This window comes from Leucopleurus acutus (assembly GCF_964270905.1).
Source record: "Leucopleurus acutus genome assembly, chromosome: 20".
Lineage (NCBI taxonomy): Eukaryota > Metazoa > Chordata > Mammalia > Artiodactyla > Delphinidae > Leucopleurus > Leucopleurus acutus.
In genome coordinates this window covers 26,828,865-26,841,489 of record NC_139162.1, presented here as the reverse complement: position 1 = coordinate 26,841,489, position 12,625 = coordinate 26,828,865, and the positions used below count along the sequence as shown (strand labels likewise).

At 41.9% G+C, this 12,625-nt stretch overlaps 1 protein-coding gene across 1 annotated transcript in view; it reads right to left on the bottom strand.

Annotated features, from left to right (window-relative positions):
- The window catches only part of PRSS54 (serine protease 54), a gene marked incomplete at both ends in the record, with an annotated part of 47,323 nt that extends 37,019 nt beyond the window's left edge, over nucleotides 1-10,304 (bottom strand). The window contains one exon of the mRNA XM_082861875.1: nucleotides 10,251-10,304. Coding sequence (XP_082718001.1) covers nucleotides 10,251-10,304 — 54 coding nt within the window. The remainder of the gene's footprint in view (nucleotides 1-10,250) is intronic.
- Between the last annotated feature and the right edge of the window lie 2,321 nt (nucleotides 10,305-12,625).

The window sequence follows — 12,625 nt, the reverse complement described above, 5'->3', positions numbered from 1 at the left end:
ATGGCCTCCTCTCTGTCTCGGTGCCTGCTTCCTTTGTGTTGGCAGGTCAGCCTACCTGTCAGCCTCAGGAGCCTCTGACAGTGTACCCCTCATCAAGCCCAGGAACAGCCCCTTCCCCTCGAGAGAGGTCCCTTACTCCCCCAGCTCAGGGTCCCCCAGTGCCCTCGTAACCTGACGTTATGAGTGCCCCCTAGGGGAGGCCAACATGTTCCTGATATCTTCCTGCCTGGGCCGGCTTTTTCTCCCCATCTCCTGTGGGTGATTCTTGGGCTCTCATATCCTTCAAGAACAAATCATGTTGAGATGGTGTAGTGTGAATCGATCTTTAAGGCCCAACGCTCTCTAACTCTGTAAGGCATAGTCGGGCTGTAGCTGCCTTCACCATTCACATGGCTCCACAGCACGTCCTGGTCTAAAGCATTGGTATTTCAGTTACAAACGACCACATGGTTGCCACCACGAACTTTTTATATTTGTGTGACTAAAAGGCCCATCCTGGTGATTTTCCTCCAGCGAAGGAAACTGTTCCAAAAGTGATCACTCAACCCCAGAGATAGAAAACCACGAACAATTTTCAAATGGCACTTCTTCAGTTTCAAAACAATTCAAGTTCATGAACACTAGTTATTTAGATAAACCAAAATTGTATAGATTCTGGTGCCAGTGTCAAAGTCAAGGACACCGTGCTGTGACCTCTTTCAGGGGTGCAGCAGCCTCTTTCCTCACCTGAGAACTGGAAAACCAGGGAAGCATAAGGCTTGTTGGCCTCAGTACAAGGGGTCGAAGTGGCTCTAAAAAGCTGAATCAGTAAAAGGCAAAACTTTTGGAAATATTCTTGCCTCCAGAAGTCAGGGAGCAAAGCCAGTTTAATACATTTAATCTACATACAGAAATACCGATAACATTTATTTTTGCTACAGGCCAAACTCTCTCCTCAAGGTGTTAGCACATATTATCTCATTTTATCTTTACAACAACGATATGAGGTATGATTTCTTAGCCACATTTTAAAGGTGAGGCCCAGAGAGGCTACACAACTTGCCCAAGGTCATACAGCCAGTATAAGTAGTGGAGCTGGGATGCAAACCCAGATCTGTTTGACTTCAACGTGTGTGCTCTAAATTACAAATATTTGCTTGAAAAACGCATTTCAGAAAAGGAATGACCTACTGATCTGCACAGATGCTGCCTGCGCTCAGAGTGATAAGAGGGACCTAAAAAGGATATTCACTGGGCATGTTCGAAAAACAGAACATGATGCGAGCTGCGAGGCTGTGCAGTCTGAGGCAAGGGACCTGGTGAACATTCTTTTTCGGTACTGGGTGTCAGCAGTGCTGGGTAAAAACTGGTCACTGCTTACCCCCCACTTATAATGAGGGTTCTAGTTATTCCTATGGACCTCAAAGCAAACGTATTTTGTGAAGAACTTATGGGTTAGATCGATCTTGAAAATGTAATAATTCATAAATCAATAAAATTCCATATTTTTAGCTTCTCTTTGACAAAATGAGTTTGTAAAACATTATTCGTTTTGGGAAACACAAATTGTTCCAGAGGCTTAGTGGATTCCAGGAGAGTTGCAACAAAAATGGGAACATTTTTTTTCCTCAACTGGGTAAGTTTTGAGCTCACATTTATTTTCACATAAACATTATATCCATCCGTTGTCCAAGAAAGGCCCGCCAGCGAACTCGTGTTCATTCCCCAAGTCGCGCCGCCAACCAATTGCCACACCCGCGCTTACGGGCGATGATCATTCCGGCCCACAGGGGGCGATCTTGCTCACAACATTATACATTCACGTTTCTCAAAAGGGCAGCCAGACGTGGCACGGAAGAAAATTAACGAGTAAAATTAACGAGTAAAAAGGTTTCTATGCTGAGGATTCTTTGGCAGCGAAGCTGCTCTTTGCAAGCGTCAAGAGAAAAGTGCTCAAAAGCAAACCGGGAAACCTGGTGTCTAATCGCTCGTCTTAGAAGGAACTGCTTTAAAAAGAAAAATAAAAGGGAGGGAGGGAGGGAGGAAGGAAGGAAGGAAGGAAGCTGCCTACTTTTGTCAACTTATTGAAAGTGTTAAAACTGTAATTAAATTTTGGTGTTTTCTTTTTCTTCATTGGTGTCAGGTGGCTTTTTCATTTGCCTCATTTTCCAAGGCTGCTTAGCACCTGGACTTTGTTTTAAACGAACTCAAAGCAGAGGCTGACCAGGCTGACTGGCGCTGCAGGAAAGTGCAGCCCTGGGTGGCAGCGGTTAGAGTGCTATTTCTGCAGCAAAAAAAAATTAGGGGGCTTCCCTGCTGGCGCAGTGGTTAAGAATCCGCCTGCCAATGCAGGAGACACGGGTTCGAGCCCTGGTCCGGGAAGATCCCATGTGCGGCAAAACAGCTAAGTCCGTGCGCCACAACTACTGAGCCTGCACTCTAGAGCTCATGAACCATAGCTATTGAGCCCGTGTGCCACAACTACTGAAGCCTGTGTGCCTAGAGCCCGTGCTCCACAACAAGAGAAGCCACTGCAATGAGAAGACTGCACACCACAACGAAGAGTAGCTCCCGCTCACCGCAACCAGAGAAAAGCCCGTGTGCAGCAACAAAGACCCAACGCAGCCAAAAATAAAATAAATTTTAAAAAAAGAAACTTGGGGTTCCAGTTGCTCCTCAGTTTCCCTTGCAGCATCTTAGGGACACGCCATGAACCAGGAAGCTGAGAAGGGACCTCTTCATGGGAGCGCCTGTTTTTGAGCTGGAGATAAAAGGTGAGACTCCATTTGATGAAATTCCCTGTTTCTGTCAAAACAAACCAGCCAACAAAACACCCTCAAAACCCACCATTTCCCAAAGGCCCAGGGGTGTCAAGTGGCATGGGGAGACAGCTGGGGATTACATTCTGACTCTGTTGACTCAATAAATAAATGAGGTTGGCAAAGACAAAACCCCCTACAGAAATGATGTTTAAACTCTGTTATGGTCAGTTTGAACAGATTCTCAAAAATCAGTGTTTATATGCTTGAATTGTAAATGAAAGTTCAAGAAACTCAAGCTTCAGAAAGCTATCAAAATTATTTTTTTAAAGATGACTAATACATAATCCCTTTGGATTTGCACAAGTTAGAAGTATTCTAAACTCTTTTGTTTGGGAAGATGGAAATGGGCATCCCTGCATAGAGCACAGAGGAGATTTTCCAGGAGCACACCTGAAAATGGGATTGTATAACATCCATGAGGTTAGGGGCAAGAGGAAACTCATGATGGAGGGTCTGCTTGTCTCATTCAGACCTCTCTCCTGGGAGAGAGTCTGTTCTCACCTGGCTGGCAGGGTGGGGCAACTCCCCACTGCTGGGGGCCTCCTCCTCTCCTGCCCTGTCTTCCTCAGTCATTGATTGAGCTCCATGTTGTTGCCTCAAGGAAATCCACAGTCAAACTCTTCGTTCTATCCCTGATGATAGACAAATAGACAAATGGTAAAGGGCCATGATGGGTAATGCTGGAGTTGGAAAGGACAGAACTCAGATTGCCAGCTCCCTCAATTTACAGAAGCGGGAGTTAGCGACTTGCCTGAGTCACCTTGGGTAGCACAGCTGGTCTAGAGGCAGCAGATCTGATGTTCGGTTAGGAGTTTTTTCCATTGCATCCTAAATGACTCAGACCAACTCTGTGGGACTGTGCACATCGGAAATTGCCTTGGAATGTCTCATGACCAAGTCCCTAGAGAGTTCTCTTTTGGCCACGGATAGAACTTAGTTCCTATGATGTGAAAACCAAAGGAATGGTGAGTTTTCAGAAGATTCTGGTTTGTTTGTTTTTTTAATTAAAAGAGCTTTTAAAAAAATAAATTCTGGACTTCCATGGTGGCGCAGTGGTTAACAATCTGCCTGCCAATGCAGGGAACACGGGTTGGATCCCTGGTCTGGAAAGATCCCACATGCCGCGGAGCAACTAAGCCTGTGCGCCACAGCTACTGAGCCCACAGGCCGCAACTACTGAAGCCCACGCACCTAGAGCCTGTACTCCACAAGGAAAAGTAGCCCCCACTCACCACAACTAGAGAAAGCCCACACACAGCAACGAAGACCCAACACAGCCATAAGTAAATAAATAAATGAAAATAAAATAAAAATAAATTCTGCAATCCCCTCTTTTACTCAAAGTTGGTGTTTAATAAGTATTTTTTGCTTGATTGAATAGAGATGGTTCCAAAGTGAAGATGTCAATTCATAAATTCACAGCAATGTCAAGATTTTCAAACTTCTCAGTTTTAGGCCTTTTTTCCCCCTTAGACCAGGCTTCCTGAAATATTTTTCTTCTCTCTTAAATTTAATTTTATAAGCAATTGCCAAGCGTCTTTTAAAATTACCATTTTACATTCCTACCAGCAATCCAGTTTCTTTGCATTTTCTCCAGCATCGGGTGTTGTCATTATTTTTTTTCTGCAAATAGAAAGAATTTTATTCCTTCCTTTCCATGCTGTATGTCTTGTATTTCCTTTTATTTATTTATTTGCCTGTTGCAGTGGGTTTTTTTTTTTCTACTTAAGAATGTAACTTTCTGAATTTGTATGGAAACACAAAAGACCTCGAATAGCCAAAGGAATACTGAGAAAGAAAAACGGAGCTGGAGGAATCAGGCTCCCTGACTTCAGACTATATTACCAAGCTACAGTAATCAAGACAGTATGGTACTGGCACAAAAACAGAAATATAAATCAATGGAACAGGATAGAAAGCCCAGAGATAAACCCACGTACATATGGTCACCTTATCTTTGATAAAGGAGGCAAGAATACACAATGGAGAAAAGACAGTGTCTTCAATAAGTGGTGCTGGGAAAACTGGACAACTACATGTAAAAGAATGAAATTAGAACACTTCCTAACACCATACACAAAAATAAACTCAAAATGGATTAAAGACCTAAATGTAAGCCCAGACACTATAAAACCCTTAGAGGAAAACATAGGCAAAACACTCTATGACATAAATCACAGCAAGATCTTTTCTGACCCACCTCCTAGAGAAATGGAAATAAAAACAAAAATAAACAAATAGGACCTAATGAAATTTAAAAGATTTGCACAGCAAAGGAAACCATAAACGAGACGAAAAGACAACCCTCAGAATGGGAGAAAATATTTGCAAATGAAGCAACTGACAAAGGATTAATCTCTAAAATTTACAAGCAGTTCATGCAGCTCAATATCAAAAAATCAAACAACCGAATCCAAAAATGGCCAGAAGACCTAAACAGACATTTCTCCAAAGACGATATACAGACTGCCAACAAACCCATGAAAGGATGCTTAACATCATTAATCATTAGAGAAATGCAAATCACCAGTCAGAATGGCCATCATCAAAAAATCTACAAACAATAAACGCTGGAGACGGTGTGGAGAAAAGGGAACCCTCTTGCACTGTTGGTGGGAATGTAAATTGATACAACCACTATGGAAAACAGTATGGAGGTTCCTTAAAAAGCTAAAAATAGAACTACCATATGACTCAGCAATCCCACTACTGGGCGTATACCCTGAGAAAACCATAATTCAGAAAGAGTCATGTACCACAATGTTCATTGCAGCTCTATTTACAATAGCCAGGACATGGAAGCAACCTAAGTGTCCATCAGCAGATGAATGGATAAAGAAGATGTGGTATATATATGCAATGGAATATCACTCAGCCATAAAAAGGAACGAAATTGAGTTATTTGTAGAGAGATAGATGGACCTAGAGTCTGTCATACAGAGTGAAGTAAGTCAGAAAGAGAAAAACAACTACTGTATGCTAACACATATATATGGAATCTAAAAATTAAAAAAAAAGGTTCTGAAGAACGTAGGGGCAGGACAGGAATAAAGATGCAGATGTAGAGAATGGACTTGAGGACACGGGGAGGGGGAAGGGTAAGCTGGGACGAAGTGAGAGAGTGGCATGGACATATATACACTACCAAATGTAAAACTGATAGCTAGTGGGAAGCAGCCGCTTAGCACAGCGAGATCAACTCGGTGCTTTATGACCACCTAGAGGGGTGGGATGTGGAAGGTGGGAGGGAGACGCAAGAGGGAGGGGCTATGGGGATATATGTATATGTATAGCTGATTCACTTTGTTATACAGCAGAAGCTAACACACCATTGTAGAGCAATTATACTCCAATAAAGATGTTGGAAAAAAAAAGAATATAAGTTTCTGATCATAAGATTTTCAAATGAAGATCTTTTCCTCTTTTTCATGTTTCTTTTTAAGGGTGAAAAAATTGGTGTCAAAATCACGAGATTCTGCAATCTGTTTAGCATCAGTGACAGATGTTTGATAAACATAATCACTGGTTTTCCTCAAACAATTTAATTCCTTTGATGCTGTCAAGAGCATTATGCACACTGAATTTGATGCAGGCATCATTTGGCTTGTATCATTAATTTTACTTAATCTATCACCTAAAATTAATACTGAGTAAATCAGATTTAAAGTTGATGTTTTCAGATGTGTACCTTTGACTTGCATTCTTTATCAATTATCTTTATCAATAAAATCAACAGTTTTTTAAAAAAAGAATATAACTCGGATATCAGATCAGATCAGTAATATGAATCAGCCTCTTTTCTTTTTTTAAAAAAATATATTTATCTATTTATTTTTGGCTGTGTTGGGTCTCTGTTGCTGCGCGCAGGCTTTCTCTAGTTGCAGCAAGCAGGGGCTAGTCTTCATTGCTGTGCACGGACTTCTCATTGCAGTGGCTTCTCTTGTTGCAGAGCACGGGCTCTGCGTGCATGGGCTTCAGTAGTTGCAGCATGCAGGCTCAGTAGTTGTGGCTCATGGGCCCTAGAGCGCAGCCTCAGTAGTTGTGGCACACGGGCTTAGTTGCTCTGCGGCATGTGGGATCTTCCCGGATTAGGGCTGGAACTGGTGTTCCCTGCATTGGCAGGCAGATTCTCAACCACTGTGCCTCCAGGGAAGTCCAGCCTCCTTCTTTTTAATGGGTTTGTAGTGTTCCATAGTAAAATGGCCTTGTTTTACCAGCATCCTATTGATAGGCCTTTAGTTGATTCTAATCTTTTGCTCTGAGGAACAATGCTTCAGTGAATGTCCTTGTATGTATCTTTTCACACGTGTAGGATATTATAGAAAAATTCTAGAAATAGAATTACTACATAAAAAATATGTTCACTTTATATTTTGATAGTAGCTGAATTGCCCTCCAAAGAGGTCAAACCAGTATATAGTCCTGTCTAACACAGTGTCTTCTCAATTTTTTAAAATCTTTGCCAATCTGATAGGTGAAAAAAAGGGTATCTTTTTGTTACAGTTGCTGGTTTTAAGATGAGGAGTTTAAACTTTGCTTAAAATGAAATCAAATTTATAAAACTAAAAAGTGACTCTAAAAATTAGAAAAGTATTGCATTATCTTTTCATATATCAAAGTTAGATAATATCACTATTTTTTATTCAATCTGGGTCTCCAGGCTGTATTTTGAAACCAATACAGAGGGACTTCTCTGGTGGTGCAGTGGTTAAGAATCCGCCTGCCAGTGCAGGGGACACGGGTTCAAGCCCTGGTCCGGGAAGATCCCACATGACGCGGAGCAACTAAGCCCATGCGCCACAACTACTGAGCCTGCGCTCCAGAGCCCGTGAGCCACAACTACGGAGCCCACGTGCCACAACTACTGAAGCCCGCGCACCTAGAGCCTGTGCTCCGCAACAAGAGAAGCCACCACAGTGAGAAACCCACGCACCGTGACAAAGACTAGCCCCTGCTCGCAGGAACTAGAGAAAGCCCGCGCGCAGTGATGAAGACCCAACGTGGCCAAAAATAAATAAATTTATTATAAATAAATAAATAAGAACAATATAGGGCTCATGACACATTTCGTTCACGTATATTGAGGGAGATTTAGTTGAGGCACTTTAGCAAACTCACCAAATACTGGTTTATGTCAGTGAATGAAACTATTGCCTTCAAAGAGCTTGTGGTCTAGCAGAGGAGTCCAAAGAATTTCAGTGTAATACAGTATTAGTATAACTGTCTAGAGTGGATGCTACTGTATAGGACAGATGGAAAAAAGGAATTTAGCTGAATCTGGAGGTTAGAGAAGGCTTTGTGGAGGAGAGAACTTCTGAGCTGAGAAGTAAAGGAGGAGTAGAGACTAGCCAGGCGAAGACAGGTGGAAAAGGCAGTGCAAAGCAGAGGGAACAGCATGGCAAAGACATTGAGGCATGAGTGAACTTGAAGAGTGAGGAGCATACCAGAAACCCAGCATTTCTAGAGAGACAGGCAGAGGACACAGGAAATTGCTCAAAGTTAGCACACCCTTGTAATCAGCACCCAGATCAAGAAAGAGAACGTTACCAACATCCTGGACCCTTGTGTCCCCTTCCAGTCACTACACCTCCAAGGGTAACTATCCTGACTTCTACTGCTGTAGATTTGTGTTATCTTTATTAAAATGTTCGAATCAATCTTTATGAAAGCAATGGAATCATATAGTGTGTACTCTTTGGTGTCTGTCTTCTTTTACTTAGCACGTTTGTGTGATTTGTCCACAGTATCATGTGTGGTTGTGGTTTCTTCATTCTTGTGGGTGTATAGCATTCCAGTTTATGAATGTATATTTATCTACTCATTCTCCTGTTGATGTATATTTGGGTGGTTTTCAGTTTGAGACCTCTATCAATAGTGTTTGTACATATCTCTTGATGAACATGAATATGGATTTCTTTTGGGAGAGGCGTTGCTGAATCATAGGGTAGATATACGTGGGCTTTAGTAGATACTGCCAACAGTGTTCCAAAATGGTTGTACCATTTATGCTTCCACCAGTGGTCTATGAAGGAATTCCACTTGCTTCACAGTCTTGCCAACACTTTCTGTCCTTTTCATTTTAGCCGTTCTGGTGGGTGGTATTGCATTTTGGTTTTAATTTGCATTTCCTTGATGACTAATGAAGTTGGGAACGTTTTCATAATTTTCCCTGATCTTTTTTTCCCTCAACTCTTTATTACAAAAATGTTCACATTCAGAAAAGTTAAAAGAATTGTATAATGGACACTCATATACCTAGTACCCAGATTCAAACAATTATAACCTTTTGCTATATTTACTTTGTGTGCACATGTGTGTGTGAGATCGTTTTGCTGATCCATTGTAAAGTAAGTTGTGATCACAATGACACTTGCTCTATAATTACTTCAGGAAGTATCTCCTAGAAATAGACATTTTTCTGTACAACCATAATACTATGTTCATATCTAACAAAATTTACAATAATTTCCTGAAAATTATCTACTAGTCTGTGTTCAAGTCTCTCTACTTGTCCCCAAAGTATTTGTCATCTAGTTTTTTGAACCAGGAGCCAATCAAGGCTGACTTACTGTATTTGGTTGCCATAGCCCTTTAAACTGACACACCATCTTCCCCCACCCCCATGACACTGACTTTTTGAAGAGCCAAATTATGCCCTGGTTGTCTATATAAAGAACATTTTAACTTCAGTGGCTTAAAACAACTATCTTATATCTCACAATTTTGTGGACCACAAATTCAAGTGATTCTTTGTTTCACATGATGTTGAAAAAAGTCAGTGGTGATATTCAGTTGGCAGATGGACTGGCTGAAACATCCGAGATGCCTTTGCTCTCATGTCTGACACCTTGGTTGTGATGGCTGAAAGGCTGGCTCAGCTAGGAATGCCCACCAGGGCATATCCATGTAGCTTCTCTAGCATGGTGGCCTCAGAGTAGTCAGTTTTCTTATATAATGGCTCATGGCCCTGAGAATGAATGTTTTGGTGAATAGGACTTGCATTCCTTTTATGACCTAGCCTCAGAAGTCACACTGCATCCCTTCCATCATACACTATTGTTTGAAGTAGTCACAAAGCCCACCCAGTTTCAGAGAATTTGAAGCTATGTTTTAAAAACTGCCGTGGTCTGCATTCTGGCCACAAATTACAGATCTTCCTCAATTGATGATGAGGGTACATCCTGATAAACCATCATAAAGTGAAAATATCACAAGTTTAAGCTGCATTAAATACACCGAACCTACCCAACATCATAGCTTACCCTTGCCTGCCTTAAACATGCTCAGGACACTAACGTTAGCCTACAGTTGGACACAATGATCTAACACAAAGCCTATTTTATAACAAAGTGTTGAATGTCTCATGTAATTTATTGAATACTGTTCTGAAAGTGAAAAACAGAGTGGTTGTCTGGGTACAGGGTGTTTGTAAGTGTACTGATGGTTTACCCTCATGATCACCTGGCTGATCAGCGCCGCGGGCTTGCTGCCACTGGCCAGCATCACGAGACAGTATTGTACCACATACCACCAGCCCAGGAGAAGGTCAAAATTCGAAATTTGAAGTGTGGTTTCTATTGAATGCTTATCACTTTTGCATTGTTGTAAAGCTGAAAAGTTGTAAGTAGAACCATCACAAGTTGAAGACCGTCTGCATTCGCCTTTCTCTCACATGCAAAATACACACACCATTTCCAAGAGTCCTCCAAAGTCTCATGACATCAGGATCAGGCTGATGTCTTTTTTTTTATCTTGAGTTCCCTGTGATGCTGCTATCAGACCACTCCCTTAGAAGTCTTAGAAGCATTGCTGTCTAGCTGAGAGGAGCAGTGAGGCAGGCCCTTGATTCTTAGAGAGATTTTTGTATACCCGAGAGGGTTGTGACGCATCATGCTAAGCCATTCTGAGGTCAGAAACTTCTGTCTTACAGTCAACACACCAGATTCCCTGAGAGAGTATTTTACTAGGTGCCCTCTTAGGAGGCTCCACGTTCTGATTTCTTCTACTTGTTTCTTCTTGGTGTCGTTTAACGTTTTCTTAAAACCCCCTCACTCACTCCCACATTTCTTATAGAGTTGAGTCAAGAGGCTTGATTGGAATCAGGTTAACTATTTTGGCAAGAATTCTTCATAGGTGATTCAGCATACATTATACTGCCTGACATCTATAGGCACATAATGTCAAGTTTTCCCGTCATTGATATGGTAGGTTGGATCACTTCTTTTGGGTGGTGACCATCAGATCCTTGCATTGTAAAAGTACACTTTCTTCTTTGTGATTAGCATGTAATCTGTGGGGCGATACTATCAAAAATACAGAATGCTTTACAAGTTCACATCATCCTTGAGCCAGGGGCCATGCTAATTTTTCTGACATTCTTCCAGTTTTACTCTGTGCTATGGAAGCAAGCCCTGACCTGGCTCCCATGTGTACAGATATCCCGTCTCTTGCCCCAGCACCTCCTCCTGCTCTAGGTGTCTGTTGGCTGAGCTTAGAATATCCCTGAACTGTTCTAGTTTCCTAGGTAGTAGTTTTGTTTTTGGTTTTTTTTTCTATCCATGTTTAAGCTGTGTTTTTCTTTGCTCCAGTTTTTCTGTCAATCTGATCCCACCTGCTTTCCATCTTACAGGAATTCATGAATAATCTGCTCTTCTGGTGGCACTCTTTATTGCTTTCCTGTGTTTTTATGGGTTTCACATATAGACAAAAATACCTACAGAGAGACAGAAGATTTCATTTCAGGACATGTGAGGCAGGAAGTAGGAAGGGCGGTGTGTGTGGTTGTGTTCAATCAGATATCTCTAGCTAATCTTTGCTCTTGGGAAACCGTATTGTTGGGTAACAATGAGTAACTATCAGAGGCTGAAGATAGAAACCAGATTATTACAGACTGGATTGTGCCCCCCCCCGCTAATTCATATATTGAAACCCTAACCTCCAACATGACTATATTTGGAATTAGCGCCTTTAAAAAGGTAATTAAGGTAAAATGAGTTCATAAGGGCGAGACCCTACTCCAATATGACTGGTGTCCTTATAAGAAAGAAATACCAGAGATGTGCGTGCACAGAGGAAAGGCCATGTGACAACACAGCAAGAAGGCGCCATCTGCAACCAAGGAGAGAGGCCTCAGGAAAAACCACCCCTGCCGACACCTTGATCTTGGACTTTCAGCCTCCAGAACTGTGAGAACTTTTCTGTTGTTTAAGTCACCCAGTCTGTGGTATTTTGTTATGGTGGCCTTAGCAAACTAATACACAGATCATGGAAGACATGTATGACTTACCGAGGAGTTTAGAATTTATTCTGTAACCCATGGGGAGCCACTTGGGTTGTAAGCAGGGTAGTAATAAGATCAGATCTTTGGGGCAGAAAGATCACTATGGGAATAGTGCAAGGGAACTTTGGAAGATGGAGAGAGCAGAGGCAGAGAAAAACCGGTCAGGAGGCATTTTGAGAGTACAGGTGAGAAGTGATGAGGGCTTGAACAAAGGCAATTTTATGGACAAAAGAATGAAAAAAAGGTAGAATTAGCAGAACCTATTGAAAGGTTGGATATGGGGAGGTGAGAGAGGAAGTAATATTGAATTCTTCCCAGGGTCCTGAATTGGATAGTGATTGCAGTAGACATTTATTTGTTTTCTACCCAGCTTCTGCTTTCCTAAAAGCACCTAGGTTGTCACGCAGGAATTGGCTTCCAGTCTCCCCTGTTGTGCAGCCCATGTGCTTTAGGGAAACTGACCCCATCCCAGCTTTCAAGGTGGACCTTGAGTGACTTACACTAATTAGCTCATTCCATTGCTCTGGCTCTAGCTTTGGGTTCA